General features: G+C 48.3%; 1 protein-coding gene and 1 long non-coding RNA gene across 8 annotated transcripts; one reads left to right on the forward strand and one right to left on the reverse strand.

The window, feature by feature from the left end:
- The first annotated feature begins 12,259 nt into the window (after nucleotides 1-12,259).
- On the forward strand, nucleotides 12,260-13,145 carry LOC123138525 (uncharacterized). The gene is made up of 2 exons (XR_006469226.1): nucleotides 12,260-12,533; nucleotides 12,609-13,145. It is a non-coding gene; the product is annotated as an uncharacterized lncRNA (long non-coding RNA).
- LOC123138524 (uncharacterized) lies at nucleotides 12,757-17,140 on the reverse strand. Of its 7 annotated transcripts, none has more exons than XR_006469224.1 (8): nucleotides 16,853-17,139; nucleotides 16,575-16,758; nucleotides 15,820-16,042; nucleotides 15,367-15,717; nucleotides 14,562-15,252; nucleotides 14,349-14,473; nucleotides 13,699-13,749; nucleotides 12,757-12,887 (listed from the first exon to the last, which is right to left on the reverse strand). XR_006469224.1 is itself a non-coding variant. In XM_044558502.1 (6 exons), exons 3-6 carry the CDS (start codon nucleotides 15,860-15,862, stop codon nucleotides 14,948-14,950), a joined length of 570 nt encoding a protein of 189 aa, XP_044414437.1. In that variant the 5' UTR covers nucleotides 15,863-16,042; nucleotides 16,575-16,758; nucleotides 16,853-17,136; the 3' UTR covers nucleotides 13,781-14,947. The 7 variants fall into 7 exon arrangements, 1 of the variants encoding a protein (XP_044414437.1); XR_006469221.1 differs by lacking the exon at nucleotides 12,757-12,887 and having other exon boundaries at nucleotides 13,731-13,749; nucleotides 14,562-15,021; nucleotides 15,151-15,252; nucleotides 16,853-17,136; XR_006469220.1 differs by lacking the exons at nucleotides 12,757-12,887; nucleotides 13,699-13,749 and having other exon boundaries at nucleotides 13,781-14,473; nucleotides 14,562-15,021; nucleotides 15,151-15,252; nucleotides 16,853-17,136.
- Nucleotides 17,141-19,177: the final 2,037 nt, after the last annotated feature.

Below are 19,177 nucleotides of genomic sequence, written 5' to 3' on the forward strand. Positions count from 1 at the left end.
GGGTCTCAAAAGCAAATTGCTCGGCTGATGGCCATCTGACGTGCTCCACTGCTCCTATGCAACTGAGGTGGATTTGTAGAAGACCATAGGTTCTAGTGATTTCCTTCACCTTCTCTCTAAGAGCATCTACAACCAGACTTGGCAAATCCAGTCTATACATCCGCGGACGTCCGGCATGCCAATAGACGCATCCGTACGACCGTCATATCTCATGGTCGGCATCCACATATTTAAATCCGGGGAATCTCAAATCCATGCGAACCCATGCATGTCCATCATACCCGCCAAAGTCGCACATAAATAATAAATGTTGTACCGAGAATACATAGTTCTTACATAAAATTTATTTTAAGGGCACAACTCAAACATTACCTCTTTGGTTTTCATTGTGGGTCCGCATATGTTCCACAAGATCATTGAGTAGTTGCACGTGCACCTGATGATCTCAAAGATTCCGATGCATCTGTAGAAAGTTTATAGGCTGAGTTGCATCTTGATCTTCTGGGATATGAACTTGTTCTCCATGTGCTTCAAAATCATTGGTTTGGACAACATCATCACCCTTATCCTCGACAATCATATTATGCAAAAAACCGGCATCCACCGTTTTCCCTAAAAAAGCGACAATCATATTGGTCGGTCCATACTCCTCATCCAATGAGGCATCTGAATCCGTCGCTTTTCCTAAAAAATACAAAAAACCGGATCGGACAATGTGTCGAACACATAGAGCGTAAGGGTCAGCCCGAGAGTTGCCGGATGTACTGGCGTCCGGGCCGGCGATGACGTCCCTGGCAGCGCAGAGGCTTGGAGTGGCAGTGGACCACGAGCGGCTGCGGAGCTGCAGATGGATGGCGTGCAGGAGGAAGAAGAGAGGAGAGAGCCGATGGATCCGGTAGGGCTGGGCGAGCGGGGTGGATTTGGTGCAATTGGAGATGGGTAAGGCTGTCAGTTCCGACGTGGCGGACGCGTCCGGACGCCCCCTACATCCGCCTCATATTTGTGCTGGATATGAGGGAAGTCGGTTAGACCGGACGTTTGATGCCCGTTTAAGAAGCCCGTCTGAATCGGTTTTTTGTGACCGATCAGTAAATAGGCCGTCCGTTCGTTTGAGGCGGGTTTAGGGCGCCGACCGTAGATGCTCTAAAGCATCGATTGACACATATGTTTCAGTGGTCGTCCTTCTAGATGTCCAAAATACTGTCGGAGACAACTGATATGAAGAAGGTTGCAGCTGCTATGGGGCATGAACTGCATGCCATGCAGTGGATCACGTGCTTGCCAGCGACCCTTCCACCTCCAATGCCCTCGACCAGCTGCTCAGCGGTGCAGAGTGATCATGTTTTGTGAGTGCCCATGCACCGACTGCTTTGCCAAATTCTCGTAGCACTAGCACGTACATATATCCCGCAAAAAAAGAAGCGCGTACATCTATACGTTGCATCTCTAGAACATAGAGCGATCCTTCACATGGCACACAATTTATTTTTCCAACCATGTGTTACATCATTATCACACATGGTTTCTAGATCGGGTGCGCCGTTGGGGGACTTGGAAAGGCTGAATCCGGCCGTCAACAAGGTCATCGCTGCAAGAAGCGTCGACACACGAGTAAGGTTTTGATTACCGAACGGAATTTCAAGATTTCCCGTGGTTACCGAGTATTTCGTTGCCCCCCGGTAAACCCCCACACCGAGCAAAAAATATAATTTTTTAATTTAAATACACAATGTATAGTAAAGTAAGTTAGCTTCTCTGTTATGTCAAGATAGTAGGTTCTGGTAGCTTCAAAAAAAAAGTTAGTTCTGGTGTGCTGGTAGCTGCTGGTTCGAGTGTCCCTTCTTGCTATTTTTTCTGTACCTTTTTGAGAATCTATTTTTGTACATTTTCCAAAATACATAAGCACAAAACATGCATGAAAACTGAAAGACCCAGAAGTCGAATTGATGACCTCACAGCTTCGCGTTGACAACGCTCCAGTGGCCTAGTAACTCTTTTTTTGTCAGTTTGTTTGACCGTTTGTTTGACCGTTAGGGATGGGCCTGCACACAAATTTAAAAAAGCAATCCGATCCCTGCATTTTTTTTGTAAAAAGCAATCGGGTCCCTGCTCTCAAATCAGGGCAGCCGGTGGCTCTCCTCGCTCCCGAGCACCACCTTGCGACCCAGCCTCCTCCGGCCGGTGAGCCGCCCGCCGCCTGCGCTCACCGGAGCTCAACTCCGGCCGCTCCTCCTACGCCGGCTCCCCATGGCGGGTGGCGAGCCCTGGCGGCCCCATAACGGGCGGCGACCCCCTGGCGACTCTGGATGGCACGCAACGGCGGGGTGACACAAGCAGAGCCCCATGGCGGGCGGCGGCTCCCGATGGCGCGCGGCGGCGCGGCGACCGTGCCGGAGCACCAGGGATGTGCGGAGACTCCAGGCAGCGAGCACGGCAGTGAACCCCGCTGCGGAGGAGGCCGGTGAGGTACTTGTCACCAGGAGCGTCGGCGAGCTCCTACCAGCAGTGTGGCCGGCGGCCATGGCGGGTTCTCCGGCGTTGTTCGTAAGCAGGGAGAGTGGAGGACTAGGGAGGCAGAGAGGAGAAGGAGATGACTAGATGAGTAGAGACACTGACATGTGGGCCCCACATGTCAGGTAACGGTCAAACTGACGGTCAAACTAACGCTTCGTTTAGGTGTGCGTCCAACCTGTCATAATCACAATCAATTGATAAGCAGTCGGCAATTTGGGTTTTTTGAAACAGCCAACCCCTGACTTGGTAGTTATCTGAGAAAAATTAAAAACCGGTAGTTTTTTAGAACCCTAACCTGTAAAGTAGTAGTTTTATGCTATTTACTCGTGAAAAAACCGATCGCTTGCCTTTTCAGAAGTGTTAGCGTATCGCCTGCAGATTCTTGAGTCCCCTTGTAAACCGTATCAAAGCTTTCATCTATCGTCCAACCCCCCGACGTACCCTGACCTAGCTGGCGCCCGGACGCACAGCATCCGACAGGAAGACGAAGAAACATGGCGAGGTCCAGTGATCGGCGTCGACGCAGCGGGAGGGACTAGGCGAACCTGGACGTAGGACCAGCCGGGCTAGTTGCCGAGCACGTCCTGTGCAACGACCTCATCGACCTTGTCCGCTTCCGCGCGGTGTGCAGGACGTGGCGCGCGTGCTCCGCCCACCTGCGCCCACAGGGCGTTCTGGACCGGCGGTTCCTCCCCCGGCGGTGGATCATGCTCCCCAGAGCGTTAAACAATGGCAAGGGCCACCACAGGCGGCTCTTCGTGAACCTCTTCACCGGCGAGTGCATCCGCCGTGTGCTCCCGGCATGGGATCGCCACTGCCACCATGTTCTTGCGACCACGTCCGAGGGCCTCGTTCTTCGCCTCAGCACCGACATCGGCCAGCTCCTTAACCCGCTGACCGGACAAGCTGCCGGGCTTCCAAGCGCAACGTCACTAAGGGAAAACATGCAGAGCCTAAACTCTCTTTGGCTGCGCGGTGCGGGCCTCACTGCCGACGACACGGTTGTGCTTCACTTTAGCTGGTCTTCCCTAGCCGTCGCCAAATCCGGTGACGAGCGCTGGACGCGCATCCATCCCCATGACAGAATCACATCAATCTTGGCGTTCGCAGGCCGCGTCTACTGTGCCACGTCAAGGAACATCTCGATGGTACAAACTAGAACCATGGCAAACCAGCCGCCACAGCTTGTGGTGGCCGCCGACCACAAACTACAAGAGGGGTTCGGGATGCTCGACGATTTCAAATACGAGGTCGACGAGGGCCGATGCCAGATGTTCCTAGTGGAAAATAACGGAGAGCTGATTCTTTGCCTTTGTGTTCGCGGCAAACATACAATCCCGAAGGAGAGCGATGTGAGAGTTTACCGGGTGGATTTGGATGCAAAGAACATTATGCCCTTGCATGGTATTGACGGAAGAGTCTTGTTTCTCGGCAAGAAGATACGTTCGCTCCTGGTGCCTACCGGAGTGTCCCCCAACATCAACGCCGATACCGCATACCTGTGCTGGTCAAAGCCCAGATATGGTGGTGCTACTTACGGCATTGATCTCTTCAGTGGTGAACGCACTAAGCCCAGATTTAAGGATGATGATGTTGCATATTATTTATCATGCTACGTCACAGAATATTATAATGAAGGAATCCATGCTTCGTTCTGATTTCCTATATGCAACAAGTGTTCGAGTCCGTCCGGAGCTACTAATTAATAACCTATTCTTGGAATTGTTTCTATTATCATTTTTTTTCATGATTTGAACGTTTGTTCCATTGTGTGAATTCTTTGCATAAACGAAGACTCTAATTAATATATATTCTCTTGAGTATATATGGGGGTACTGAATTATGATATTTACTTGGTCTAGAATTTCTCTTGTCATAGATGAAGTAAATTAACCTAAGTCATGACAATCAGGGCCTTGTTTGAAAAAAATTCTTTCTTCGTGTGGTTTTGATTATTTCATTTTTCTATATGTTCCACATGACCCGAAATGTGGGCATGTCCGAAGCAATTTGCTCACATGATGCCAGGTGACATGCTCCTTCGCAGCTAGCTAGGGTAGGTATGAATATGTTGACCTTCATTTTGAAACATCAGATTTATACATTATGGTTGTTCTTTTTAAAACAACAACCCCTCTTGTCGATTTGAATTGAAGAAACCACCTTGGTTTCTTATGGCCGTCTCTACCAACAGTTCTGAATTCCTGAGTCTAGGCGATTGTTGGGATTTGGCCCAAGCTAGCTTCGCCAAATAATTGGTTAGCCAAAATTTTGGTGAAGGTTTTGCTAGTCCATGATTTGGTTAACATTGGCCAGAAAAATGAATTAAAGGGGCCAAAACAGCATTGACATGCCAAATTTTTTTGGCCATGTTCCAAACGAAGAATGTGTTTTTGGTCATGACCAAAATATTGGTTAGGTAGCTTAGGGCCACAATTCAAACACACCCTAGATGCCCGATAAACCGACCGAGACAGCTGATATGAAGAAGCTTGCGACTGCTATGGGGCTTGGAGCATTGACTGCCTAGGCAATGGATTACATGCTTGCCATCAGAGCTTGCACCTCTATCCTGGACTAGGTGCTCAGCGGTGTAGAATGATCTTGTTTTTAAGTGCACAAGCACTAATTTGCTTTTGCACATTATGATAGCAATAGCGCGCACATCTCTGCTTTGATCCACCCGCGTCTGCATGCTGCAGCTATATAGGCAAACAATGTCGTGATAGTGTGATTCTTATGTTTTTCCTTCTACCCGACTGTGATTGTTATGTTTATATACGACATCCCGAGTAGTGCGATTGTTATGTGTTATTGTAACATTTGTTCTATTGGGAAGCCTGTGTACTAATCCCAGCGACCGTCTGCACATGCGCATAGCAGTTACTGTGAGTCTATTTCTAGTTGGAAGAGTTCCATTTTTATGCACTCGCCGGTGGAGACGTTGAAAGACGTTGAGGAAGCGGCGGGCGTAGGGAGAGGCGAGTTTCTCCCGGAGCATGACCCACCGCGTAGGGTGGAACCGGCGGTCCAGAGCGCCGTGCCCGTGCGGGTCCGTGCAACACTGACGCCACAGCCCGCACACGGCATGGAACCGGATGTAGTCGGCCACGTCGTTGGCGAGGACACGCTCGGTGATGAGCCCCGCCGGACCTTCCCCAAGATTCGTCCAGTCCCTGCTGCAAGAGGGGCTGTACGTGCGCTCATGTTTGCGATTAAATGATGTCCGTGCGCAACAGAGACTCGTCCTATGGGCGGCGATGGAACAGGCATTCAGATGACCCGGCGACGGAATTTTCAGAGAGGAGGACGACGAAGAGGGGCGTAGTTGTTGATGGCCGATGGTTCCCGCTGATCGCCGCCGCCTGGGCATCCTCCGAGAGGCGGCTGCCTCTCGCTCCGCCATCCAAGTGCGCGCCCTCGAACAAGGGAGTGGGAACTCAGCTCGCTCTGGGCCTCATAGTTGCAGAGGTGGCACATTTGTATTTGTACTACTCCAATCCACGAGGGAGTCGAACTTCGTGTACGTCGCTCATGTTGAGGAATCGCACGAGGGAGAGCTCGTGGGCTGTTGGACCAGTTTGAGTGCGGTTGCTTCCCCGATTTTCTTTCCTTATTAGTGTTTTTCTATAAAGCTATGGTATGCAATTTGCATACTCTTGAAAAAAAAATCTTCCTTGAAATTCTCTTCTTCTATAAAACTATGATAATGTAATTTGCGTACACTCAAAAAAACATTCTTCCTTGCAATTTGCTTCTTCTATAAAGCTATGGCATGCAATTTTCATACGCTCAAAAAAAATGTCTTCCTTGCAATTCTCTTATTCTATAAAGTTATGGTGTGCAACTTGCGTACTCTCAAAAAAAATATTAGAGTTTTTCTTTTTTAGATTGTTCAGTCGGTTCATCAAGAAACTTAAAAAGCTTGTAACTTGCAAAACTAAACAATGTTCATGAAAATTTTAAAATAAAAAAGATTGCTCAGGAATTTTATAAAATGCTTGAGAATTCAAAAGATGTTCATGAATTTCAAAAAGTATTTTAAAATGTTCATGAATATGGAAAATCTTGTCAATTTTTTAAAAATGTTCATAAATTTAACTGAACCATCAGGAACATCGGACATGGATACAAGTGAGGAACACGATTTTTTTTCCAAACATGCTATGTCATCATCACGCACACGTTCTCGTTAGGGTGTAAGATCGGGTGGGGGGACTTAAAGGCCGAATCTGAACTAGCAAGCTTTGTCTCAGTCATCACCACCAACGGGTTCCCGCTAGGCATACCCGCAACGGCGGGCTAGCTACACCTGAACATCGTACAACCAGAAGTGAGTATCCAAGGTTATATGCCGACCAGAGCACCGGAGCGAACAGCTTGGGCGCATGGGTGGAGCAGGAGGAACAGAGGAATCAGTGACGAGGGACAATGATCGCGCTATGGTACACGTTGTCCTAAAAAACATGTTGTACACAAGCGTGATTAAAAGAAAGTTGTACAGAACTGTATAATCTGAACCTCCAGAATTTGTCTTCCTTGGAGGTCGAATACCTGCGCCCCTGCCACTTTCAGTACGTCCACCTGGGAGTGAGGCGAGCCAAAGCAGCAACATTGGGAGCAAGGATATGATCCGGCCATGCGTAACCTTCACGCCACCTCGGATTTCTCATCTGCCATGTCCGATCAATACATGCAGGAGGCTGATTCTGTTCTGGGGAAGAGATTATCCCGTCGGCAAGCGTCCGACAACCTGAATCCCACACAGGGAGCTATGGTGGTGCATGCTAAGAGGGGTGTTGGCAACAAGCAGAAACGAGGGAAGACTCAGCAGAGTGGCAAAGGCAAGAACCAAGAGGAGGAGAAGATGGACTCGGACAGCATGGATGGAGTGGAGGCAACCGGCCTTGGGGCCGCCGGTAAACTGACGGGGTCGGGTGCGCCGCCCCATCAGGAGCAATGAATTGGCCAAGTTGGAACTGTCGGGGGGCGGGGAATCCCTCGACAATTCGTGACCTCGCGTCTCTTGTTAGGATGCATTCCCCAAGTCTTGTTTTCTTGTGTGAGACTAGGCAAAATAAAAATAAGATGTATCGTTTGCGTAATAGGTTAGGGCTTTCTGGTTTTGAAGGAGTCAGTAGTAATGGCCGTAGTAGTGGCCTAGCACTGTTCTGGCATGAGTCTATGTATATCGATGTGCAAGAAGCAAATGAAAGATTGATTGACATGTATTTGTGTATGTCCCCGAACAAGCCACTATGGAGAGCTCCATTGTTTATGGCGAACCGAGAGTAGAGAATAGACACATTATGTGGGATAAGCTCAAAGGACTGCATGCTCAGAGCACTCTGCCATGGGTGATTATCGGTGACTTCAATGAGGCTATGTGGGATTTTGAGCATATCAATCGGAAACTCCGAGACCTCCTGGCCAAATGATTAATTTTCGGGATGCACTTGAAGCTTGTGGCCTGACTGGTCTTGGTTTTTCAGGCCATCCCTTCACATATGATAATGGGCGGAGTGGCCGGGCGAACGTCCAAGTTCGGCTGGATAGAGCGATGGCGTCCAACGACTGGAGAGACATGTTTATGCAAGCTTCGGTGGCAAACCTTGTGTCGCCGGCGTCGGACCATAGTCCGCTGCTCCTCAAGTTCTCACTGGAACAAGACAGGCGGCCTTGCAGCAGCCGCCGGTACGAGTTGATGTGGGAGAGATCGCCGGCGTTAGAGGCCATTATCGCAAACTCTTAGTCAAGCAAAGGTACGAAAAGGAACCTGGGAGATGTAAGGGAGGCCCTTGCTACTGTTATGGCTGATCTACACACTTGGGAGTAATAAAACTTTTGGCGATGTAACACGGGAGCTAGAGAAGTCACGTACTAGGCTTGAGGAACTAACCGATATGAATGCAGACCGAGCAGAAATAAGACTGGAGATGGACAAGATGAATGAGTTGTTATACATGGAGGAAATGTTGTGGCTCCAGAGATCATGGATTGATTGGTTAAAGGAAGGGGATCGTAACACCAAGATGTTTCACAGGAAAGTAGTTTGGCGAGCGAGAAAGAATAAAATCCGAGGGCTGGCGGATGAGGCGGGTGTTATGCACACCGATCAGGCCACCATGTAACAGATGGTAAACTGTTATTTTCAAAAGTTATTCACAGCTGACCCAATGTTGGATCCACATGATGTGTTACAGCTTACACAACCCAAGGTGTCCGCGGAGATGAACAATAATCTATGCAAGGAATTTACCGATGAGGAGATTTCTAATGCAATGTTCCAGATAGGGCCTCTGAAGGCGCCGGGGCCAGATGGGTTCCCCGCGAGATTCTTCCAGCGGCATTGGGCGATGATGAAGGATGACATAATTAATGCGGTTAAATTATTTTTTTCCTCTGGAGTCATGCCGGATGGAATAAATAGTACAGTCATTGTTTTGACCCCCAAGATTGACTCACCGATTTTCGGCCTATCAGTCTCTGTAATGTCATATATAAGGTGATAGCCAAATGTCTGGTCAATAGGTTGAGGCCTATTTTGGATGAGTTGGTGTCCTCAGAGCAGAGCGCCTTTGTACTGGGCAGATTAATTACAGATAATGCTTTAATCACTTTTGAGTGTTTTCATGCGATCAAATAGGAGAAGGACCCAGAGCAGAGCTTTTGTGCCTATAAACTGGACCAGTCCAAGGCTTACGATCGGGTAGATTGGGTTTTCTTGGAGCGAGTGATGCAACAGATGGGTTTCTCTCATCGATGGGTGGATTGGATAATGAGGTGTGTCACCTCGTTGAGGTATTGCGTGAAAGTCAATGGAGCCTTCTCGGATTCATTCGCACCGTCTCGTGGACTACGGCAGGGAGACCCCCTCTCACCTTTCTTATTCCTTTTTGTTGTCGATAGTCTTGATGCTATTCTTTTTTTTTTGAAAACCACCACATATAGTATTGATTAACCAAGATTGTTACTACAATCATTCACTACAAAATTCACCACGCAGGGCGGAACATCGTTAACAAGGATACCATCCGATCTATTATCAAAACTAAATTTTGCAATTGTATGGGCCACAACATTAGCCGAACGTTTAATCTTGGAGTATTTAAAATTATTTATAAGCTTTGATAAACTCCTTGCTTTCTTTTTCAAATCAGCCATTGAAGACCTGTCTCCTATTTCATTTGCAAGGGACGCAGCCACAAACAGGATTCTAAAACAGGAGATTGCAGCCAACCGCCTCACTCCACTCCGGATGTGCGCCCAAGCTCCAGGCATCTTACACCTCCTGTTCACGAACGACACCTTGTTGTTCTTTCGTGCTAATGGAGAGGAGGCTGCCCAAGTCAAAGAAGCTCTCAGTACATATGCTAGAGCTACATGCCAGCTCATAAATCCAGCCAAGTGCTCCATAATGTTCAGCCCCAAATGCTCACTAGCTAACAAACAGGAGGTCATGCACAACTTGGAGGTGGTGAATATGAGCTTTGAGGAAAAATATCTTGGCTTTCCAACGGCAAGTGGCCGCTTTTCCAAAGGGAAACTACACAATCTTCAACAACAACTGACAAAGAGAATTATACAGTGGGGGGAATTGATGTCCCAAGCAGGACGTGAGATTCTAATCAAGGCGGTGGCGCAGGCCCTACCCACCTTCCTAAGGAGTTTGTTTAAATTCCCTAGAAGCACCTATGACGATTTAGGGTGGATGATTCGTAGCTATTGGTGGGGCGCATACACAGGCAAGGGGAAAACGCACTTGAAATCATGGGACTCGCTTCTGAGGCCCAAATCGGCTGGGGGTATGGGATTCAAGGACTTCAGACTATTCAACCAAGCAATGTTAGCTCGGCAAGCATGGCGTATTTTGGTCAACCCGGAATGTCTTTGTGCGCGCTTCTTGAAGGCAAGGTATTTCCCTAATGGACGATTAGAAGATATTGTTTTCACTAGCAACGCTTCGCAAACTTGGCAGGCCATCGTGCATCGGTTGGAATTGCTGAAGAAAGGCTTAGTCTGGCGCATCGGTAACGGGCAGTCGGTCCGAATTTGGCGGGACTCCTGGATACCACACCCTGTTGGTCGGCCACCAATTACCCAACAGGGAAGGTGCTGGCTCCGCCGAGTCTCAAAGCTCCTAGACGAGCATCGTGCATGGCGCGGAACCCTACTTCAATAGTACTTTATGCCCATTGATGTTCAGGAGATACTAAAGATTAAAGTGTCCCTCGGCTGGGGGCAGATTTCCTTGCATGGGGTGCAGAACGTACTGGTATCTTCACCGTACGTAGTGCGTACCGACTGGCGCTTGAGGACAAGCTTCGTGCCTCTTCACTCGCAGCGAGCAGGGCACCGGACGGGCAACGTGCCGTCTGGGCATTATTATATATGGAGGTGCCCTGCTCCTCCTAAGATGTGTGTGTTCGCATGGCGTTTGGCTACTAATTCCCTTGCCACGTGGTCTAATAAATTCAGTCGACACATGGAGGTTACTGATATATGCCCATTATGTGGTCTCGAGCGCGAGGACACTTTTCATGTGTTTTGCAGCTGCCCTCGGGCGGTGCATTTGTGGCGGACTATGACGGAGGTGTGGAGTATACCGGACATCGAGTCAGTCCGTAACACAGGCCCGGAGTGGCTCCTGAACCTAATTGCAGAATGCAATGAAGGGGACCGGCTTCGCCTGATTATGCTGTTGTGGAGATGTTGGCATGTGTGCAACTAGATCACTCATGGCAAATCGGCACCGCCCGTGGAGGTATCTCGTCTCTTTTTGCAGAGCTACGTGACCTCACTGCTCGGGATCCAGCAGTATCCGCAGGGAGATTGGGACAAAGGGAAGATGACCATCCAACAAGAAGGTGCAGAACATCCTATATCGCATGTGAGAGGTGTGCCACGAATAGCCCACAAATGGAGTCCCCACCCGCCAACTGGACGAAGCTAAATGTCGACGGCTCCTTTTCCCATGATGACGGGAGGGCCGGGACGGGAATGGTGCTCCGCGACCAGGAAGGGGCCATCATTTTCTCCGCGTGTCGCTCGCTATGGTCTTGCGCGGACCCTCTACATGCCGAGCTGGCTGGGTGCATGGAGGGCATAGCTTTGGCCCTCCAATGGACGGAGCTGCCGTTTATCGTTGAGTGTGATAGTCTGCAGGCAGTGCAACTGATCAATGCCTCAAGACAAGACCGTTCGCAGTACGCCATGGTGGTCTCAGAAGTGAAGCATCTTATGAGTGAAAGGGAGTGTCGTGTTGTTCATATTTCTCGAGAGCAGAATAATGTAAGCCATATGTTGGCGAACTTTGGGAGGACGGAAGACCGTATTGTGGTCTAGCTCCACTCCGGCCCAGACAATATCCCTAACTTGTGTAGGGAGGACCTCCTTGGCTCTTGAGTAATACAAATCCCTTTTACCCCCACACAAAAAAATTGTATAATCTCGGATCGGACCGTCTCCTCCTTCGACATAGGCATAGTGTCAATATAGTGTCGGTTGTATAGGGCCTTACTAATGGGAAGTGCTATTCTAAGCTCAAGCTCAGATGCACTCAATATCACAGTCGTTCGCTAGCATCAAGATTCACAACTTCCCATGTATATTCCTATGTATTCGGCCAATCTATTTCCGGAGCGGGGCCCGCCTACCTACCCCAATTAATGTCACGGGCGTCATCCCAGAGTAACCGGCTCAGACGGGCCTGCAACCAAGGGCCACGGCTCAGCCCCCATCCCACTAACGGCCGCCGTCCACACCAGCCCCTTGATTTACTGCAACTCACCAACCACCCCCTCCTCAAGATCCTTCCTGCTCTTCTCCTCTCCTCATTCTCTTCAACCAACGCGCCGCAAGAAACCAGAGCGCCGGTCATGACCTCCTCATCTTCTTCCTCGCGCCCTAGGGAGATACTCCTGCTCATTCCTTGTCCTGATTGTGGTGGCTAGGTCGTCACCTTCGTCGTCCCGGCCCTCCCAGGCTGGAGTCCGGTTCTACAAGTGCTTCAACAAAATGTAAGATTTCAGTTCCACAAACATAATACGTGCTTTCTGATACTAGATTTACCTTGTTTTGCCCCATGCCCGCAGGCTGTACTCTGTTCGTTCATGAGATCCAGTTACACGTACCTGCCGGAGCTGAGTCGCCATGGCCTCTCCCACCGGCATGGATTGCAGCAGCCTCTATCAGTGCATCCAGCTTCGTCTCTCCACCAGTGATCTCGCCGGGAGCAGCATTTCCCTGCCGGCACCGAGATCGAGCACCAAGCCCCACATCGGCAGATCTACCTGCTCAGCCACAGATTCAGCAGATGCACATTGGTGCTCCTCGCCGGCACTAACCACCTGCTTGTCCTGGCGTTGTTGGTCCTAATTTTGGGCAGCGAACCAGTTAAACGGTCCTTTAGCTAATTAGCCTGAGTGTTGTCCCAAATGTACCACGAACTATGCAATCTGTCATTTAGATTTGGAAGTACGCGCTAAGCCCTTTGTCATCAGCCCTGATGGTTCTTTTGTGTCTGTATATAGTCTGCTGTAATCATGGGTTCTACTAATAAAATACGACCGGCGCCACACATGGAGTAGTACTAAGCTCTGCAAATCATTGCGCCTGCGTTTTTTTTTCAAGTTCCACCAGCTACAGTTTTTTTTTAACTTTGAGACCTTTTTCTAACAACACTTTGACACTAGTCACATCACTACCTTGGTCTACGTGCTGACCGACCACCGTATACATTCACTAGCTACACCGGCTGATCAAGTACATCACACCCACTCGATCTACATGCATGCTGCGCAGTGTGCCATCTAAGGTTTGATTTGGTTCTCCTGATGTTTGTCGCGCATGCCGCGCAGTTGGTAGACCAAGGTTTTTCCTACCCAAATCAGATGTTCATGCCAAACTGAATTTTATTGTCAGTGATGCATCTTAGTTTGTCGATCTCTCCATTATGCAGTACTTTCAGATACCATTCCACGCACATATATTATCATGTCTAATTATATTCTCATCAGAAGTAAGATATCATGCTCTACCATCTATTAGTACCGCTAGATCTGATTGATTTATTAACAAGAATTATTATGTGCTCATGTATTATAGATGACCAAATTGCTCTGCCAACATCTGCTCAAACGTCAACCAAGGACTGTTGTAAATTAAGGATTTTTAACTACAAACCTTTTTGCATGTAAGCCAGCAGATGTGATTATATCCAGCATTACTGCATAACTGTGCACAAAGGAAGTTGTTGACATCAGTATTTTTCCAAACATTTCACAGGAATCTTTATTTGACCAGTCCTACGAGTCACAGTTACATTTTCAAGATTTTTCATGCTTTCTATGACTGGTCAATCTTACTGTCCTTATTCCTTACTGGGGGAGACGGCTGCTGAGGACGTACCCACACGTAGCCATACATCAGAACACACCGGAGACCCCCCAGCACCAACATCACATATCTCTGCTAAGCATGCCGTAGAAGTTACTGAGTCCTTTGATGAATTCAAGCGATGGCTTGCTACCACTATTCTAGCAGATCAACCCAGAAGCAACAGTATGGGAAATGTACTCTTTTGCTGAGAGAACTATAAAGAATCATCATAATCCTAATCAGGAATTTTAGGTGCTTATCAGCATCACATTGATATTGCTGATGAAATGCGCCGACTAATCAAAGGCTATACCACCGAATCTTAACCGGAGGACTGCCACCCTCCCCGCCATGCCGAATTATTCATTTTTTGGAAAATTATGTGCACCTTCAACATTTCCAACATCATCTTTGCTACAAATGCATGACTGTCGACCATCCAGGCTTGCACTAACCTGATGAACCACTGAAATGTGTATCCAGGTTCGCTCTCGCGACGCTCAATTCTCCCACATGGGCTACTCCCGATATCGGCTGGTCCCAGGGCCTTTGTGAGTCCCATGTCCGTGCGGAGCAGCGTCTGCAATTGCAGAACATTTATGTTTACTATCTAAAGAAAACTAGTCCTTACAAAATATGGTGGTCACGGGCATCACGGAGGCACGTACCAACTCCACCGCGTGCTGCACTCCTGACATGGCTGACGGTGGTTCTTCCACCCTCCTTTGACCTCGCCGCCACGATGTCATTTGCAACCAATGTATCCAAACCATCTACGTTGCTACCAGGTAGATGTGCAGGCTCGTGATCATCTTCGCTTGCTGCATTCCATCATCACTAGAACTGTCTTCACTCAGGATTTCGATGGGCATATCGTCTCCACAGTGTTCGAGAACCTCACTCTCCTCTGCCCCTTGGATCCCGTTTCCGACTTCTTCCCTTTCCGCCTCCAAGACCACTTCATGGAATTCATGTTCCCTGCCCTGGAGGCACCACCAACGCACCCCCGTCGTGCAAAGCAAAGTTGTTGTTAGTAAATATTCAAAGTGCATTCTCAAAACACAAATTTAAAATTTTCTTCCATGTATGAACTCTCCCCGGCATGTTCATTCACCTGAACAGCTGCATCTACATTTGCAAGAGCAGCTTAATCACTGTCAGCATATTTCACAGTTGTGGTACTGTTTCTACTTGAAAAAATTGTAACCCTATGGCATGATACGCTCAATATCTACTCTACTCTGTTTAGTAACCTACCTCTACGCCCACCCTCCATGGGGCTTCTTTCCCGACCTGCAGGTTTTGCCGCCTGAGCAAGAATTCTGTTTGCTGGCACATTGGTGATCTGAGCTTCAGTAGCTGCAGAAACACACAAATGGCTTAGATGACTACTAAAAAACGGCTTAGATAACTGTTGTCCAGTTTATGACCACCATGATTTACTGTATCTCATTTTCCTTCAGCCGCACTTACCATTTTGATCATACAGTGTTTGATACATCATTGCAACCTTGGTGTCTTTTTCCTCTTGCTCCCTTAACTTACGGTGCTTCTCAACAAGTGAATCATTATCCGTGCCTGAGACTTCTTGGTGCCCATCATTTTTGCCATACATTTCCTGATACATCTTCACGACCTCTGCATCTTTCTCCTCTTGCTCTCTCAACCTTCTATCTGTCTCAACCAGTTTAGCATGCTCAGGATCAGACCACTCTTCAAAATTAACTTCATCGTTGCGTTCACTGTCAGAGATGTCAATAATCCCTTCAACCAAACCCATCTGCACATTCAATGCCGATGCACGGGATTCTCTCTCCATCTGATCTGCAAAAAACATGCACAAAATATTAAGCACACACTTAACAATTACTTTCTCATGTCGGCGTCAATAATATTTTTCAAAACAAACATTTTCTTTGTGCTCACATTTCACATCCAGTTCTGCTTGAAGTTGCAGCAAGCTGATCATTTAGATGCCCAGCAGCATTTCTGCCTAATCTCAAAAGGCTGTCATGTAAGGATGTGCTCTCATCTTGTATTTGTCCAGCAGCATTTCCCATCCTCTCTCAAATTCCTAACAGCCTTCTGAAACACACTGATTCGAGTTGAGCAAGGTGTCCTGCTTGGTGCAGCAGCACCAATCCTCAGTCTGCAAACACCAAATAGTAAGCATGAATTATCTGAATGCACTGTACTTACTCCTCTGAACCCAGAGAGCTATAGCTCCCTGATTTCTTTAGTGCAGTCAATTTTTCTTTATTAAAATCTATGTATCTCTCGTATGAAGGAGTTTTCAACTGAATGCAGCGAACTAACTACTCTGACCCCTGAAAGCTATAGGCGCCTGATTTTTTTAGTGTTGTCAATTTATGTTTACTAAAATCTTTACATGTCTGATGACAGAAGGAAGTTTTTCCTTATCTGAATGTCAATTATCTGAATGCAGTGTACTAACTCCTCTGAACCCAGAAAACTATAGCTACCTGAATTCGCTACTACTGTCAATTTTTTTCTTTACTAAAATCTTTGCATCTCTCATATCAGGGAGTTTCAAATGAATGCAGTGTGCTAACTATTTCTGAATCCAGAAAGCTATACCTGCCTGGTTTCTGCACTGTTGTCGATTTTTATTTACTAAAATCTTTGCATCTCTGATGGCATAAGGAAGCTTTTCCACTGACCTCTTATTCCATCGGGGTACCTGGGGATTCATCTTCCCCGTCGAGAGCTCAGAGCCTCGGACGTCAGATCCCTTCTGCCCGCTGTGGCCTCCGTTCCGGCAGCCTCTCCTGCTCCGGCACACCGTCATCCGCAACTAGAGGCGCAGGCACCAACCCCTCTCCTACCTCCTCAAACAGAGCAGATCTAAATCATGCGAGAAAAGCAACCGCGGTCAACAAGCTAAACCAACACCCAAAGAGTGCAGACAATCTCGCCGGCGAAAAGAGGATCCACGTACCTGCCTATTGGTTGCATCAAAAACTCCATGGTGGATCGCCGCCGCCGCTCCAGACCTCTATCTCCCCGTCGTCGCCTTCAAAACGCCACTCGCTTTGCAAGACACGACGCTGGACCCTCCATTCAATTCGACTCTGGGGCGGCCAGACGGAAAAGCAAACTTCCCGATCCACGGATCAGACGGCGGCTTCGATTCTGATCCATGGAACACCGTCCTGGCAGGAAACTGCCGTCCGTCCGAGCGTTACCTCCGGCCCACTACACAACGCTGCCACGTACGTATTACGCAACAGTACTCAATTTCTGGAAGACCACCGACGCTCGTATAAAACTACAGGCACAGATCTGGAGACGCTAACCAACGATGTGGATAACGAGCGCATTTGAGCTCGCGCTCAGTTACTCCACGTCCCTTACTAATGCCTATCTATCGTTTTGTTATATTTTTAGTCGGACTCGTTACTTTTGGCTGTGTGTATCCTGGATATGTAGAGGCCGAGTATCGCTCATGATGTGTTGTATCCGCTTGATGCTATATATTGAGTTAATAAAACGGCCTTTATCAAGAAAAAAAGTTGTACAGAGCTGCACATGTATATATGAGCAGGACACGTGCTACCTGCCTCGCGTCCCGCGTTAATAAGGAAAACCTTCCATCCTGATTCGCTTGCGTCACCGTAGCTAGCGTATCGCATGTAGAGTAGATTACTGAGTCTCCTTTTATATTTGTATAGATAGATGTAAGATGAGCCCGGGTACCGTTTTGAGTTTTTCGATGTGAGTGCGGCTAATCTGCATCCGGGCTCATCTGCACCCACGCTTAGAAAAAAATTCAAAAAAAATATTAGAAAAATTCAAAAAATTCCATTTTTTTTTGTGGTGGTAGATAATTTGACGCGTGAGGTGCGCCCCAAAAATCAGCTCATTTGAGCATCTGAGCAGCTCTCGGCAAAAAAGACAAAATCAGGGTCTGTAAAAATGTATACTGTTCACGCACTGTTTTGACCCGATTTGTTTTTTTTTGCCGAGAGCTGCTCAGATGTCCAAATGAGTTGAATTTCGGGGTGCACCTCAAGTGTCAAATTTTCTACCACCACAAAATAGTTTGGAATTTTTTGAATTTTTCTAGTATTGTTTTTGAATTTTTTGCTGAGAGGGAGCAGATGAGCCCGGGCACCGTTTTGAGTTTTCCGATGTAAGATATACATCAATAATAAATCAAACAAAAACGCAGCTGTATCTAAGATTTCCATCTATCGTCCGACCCCGACGTTTCCCCGACCTAGCTGGCGACCAGCCGGACGCTCAGCATCCCACGTCAAGAAGAAACATGTCGGCATGTCGCCGTCCAGTGCTCGGCATCCACGCAGCCGCCGGAGGGACTGGGCGAACCTGGACGCCGGACCGGCTGGGCTGGTCGCCGAGCACGTCCTGCGCAACGACCTCGTCGACCTTAGCCGCTTCCGCGCGGTGTGTAGGGCGTGGCGCGCGTGCTCCAGCCACCTACGCCCGCAAGGTGTTCTGGACCGGCGGTTCCATCCCCGGTGCTAGATCATGCTCCCGGAAGCATACAACAATGTTCATGACCAGCAACGATTCCTGAATGTCTTCACCGGCGAGTCCATCTGCCAGGGGCTCCCGGATCTAAATCACCGGCGCCGCTGCTATGCCATTGGGACAACGTGTGAGGGTCTCGTTCTACAATTAGGCACCCACGTTGGCCAGCTCATTAACCCGCTGACGGGACAGCTGGCGGGCCTTCCAAGTGCAACCATGCTGCTGCGCAGCGGGCAGAGCCTGCGTGATCTTCAGCTGCACGGCGCGGGCCTCGCTAACAATGACACAGTTGCGCTTCATTTTGGCTCGTTTCGCCTAGCTGTCGCCAACCCCGGCGATGAGCGATGGACCCATATATATTCGCACCATAGGATTATGTCAGTCTTGCCGTTCGCAGGCCGCATTTACTGTGCCACGTCGAACAACGTCTCGTTGGTAGAAACTCAAGCTGCTGTTGTGAACCAGCCACCAAAGCTTGTGGTGGTCGCCAAACATGAACTACACAAGGGATTTTGGTTGCTGAACGCTTTCAAATACCAGCTGAACAGAGGGCAAAGCTGGATCTTCCTAGTGGAAAATAATGAAGAGCTGATTCTTTGTCACTATGTGACCCCTGTGTAAGATGTGTTGTAATTGCACGATGTATTGATTCGGTGCAATGTGCACGGTATATATAAGTACAAGGTGGGGCCTCTACCTCAATCTATACAACAAACTAGAGAGGTGGGCCTAATGTACAAAAGACAATATACATGCACGAATATCATAC

Source organism: Triticum aestivum, chromosome 6B (assembly GCF_018294505.1).
Source record: "Triticum aestivum cultivar Chinese Spring chromosome 6B, IWGSC CS RefSeq v2.1, whole genome shotgun sequence".
NCBI classification, from domain to species: domain Eukaryota; kingdom Viridiplantae; phylum Streptophyta; class Magnoliopsida; order Poales; family Poaceae; genus Triticum; species Triticum aestivum.

Excerpts from the sequence above, each read along its gene's own strand:
- LOC123138524 (XM_044558502.1), bottom strand. The coding sequence starts at position 15,862 with ATGATCAGCTTGCTGCAACTTCAAGCAGAACTGGATGTGAAAT. Across the intron at positions 15,718-15,819 it reads AGCAGAACTGGATGTGAAAT|ATCAGATGGAGAGAGAATCC; the intron begins GTGAGCACAAAG and ends TGTTTTTTGCAG. Across the intron at positions 15,253-15,366 it reads AACACTGTATGATCAAAATG|CTACTGAAGCTCAGATCACC; the intron begins GTAAGTGCGGCT and ends GTGTTTCTGCAG.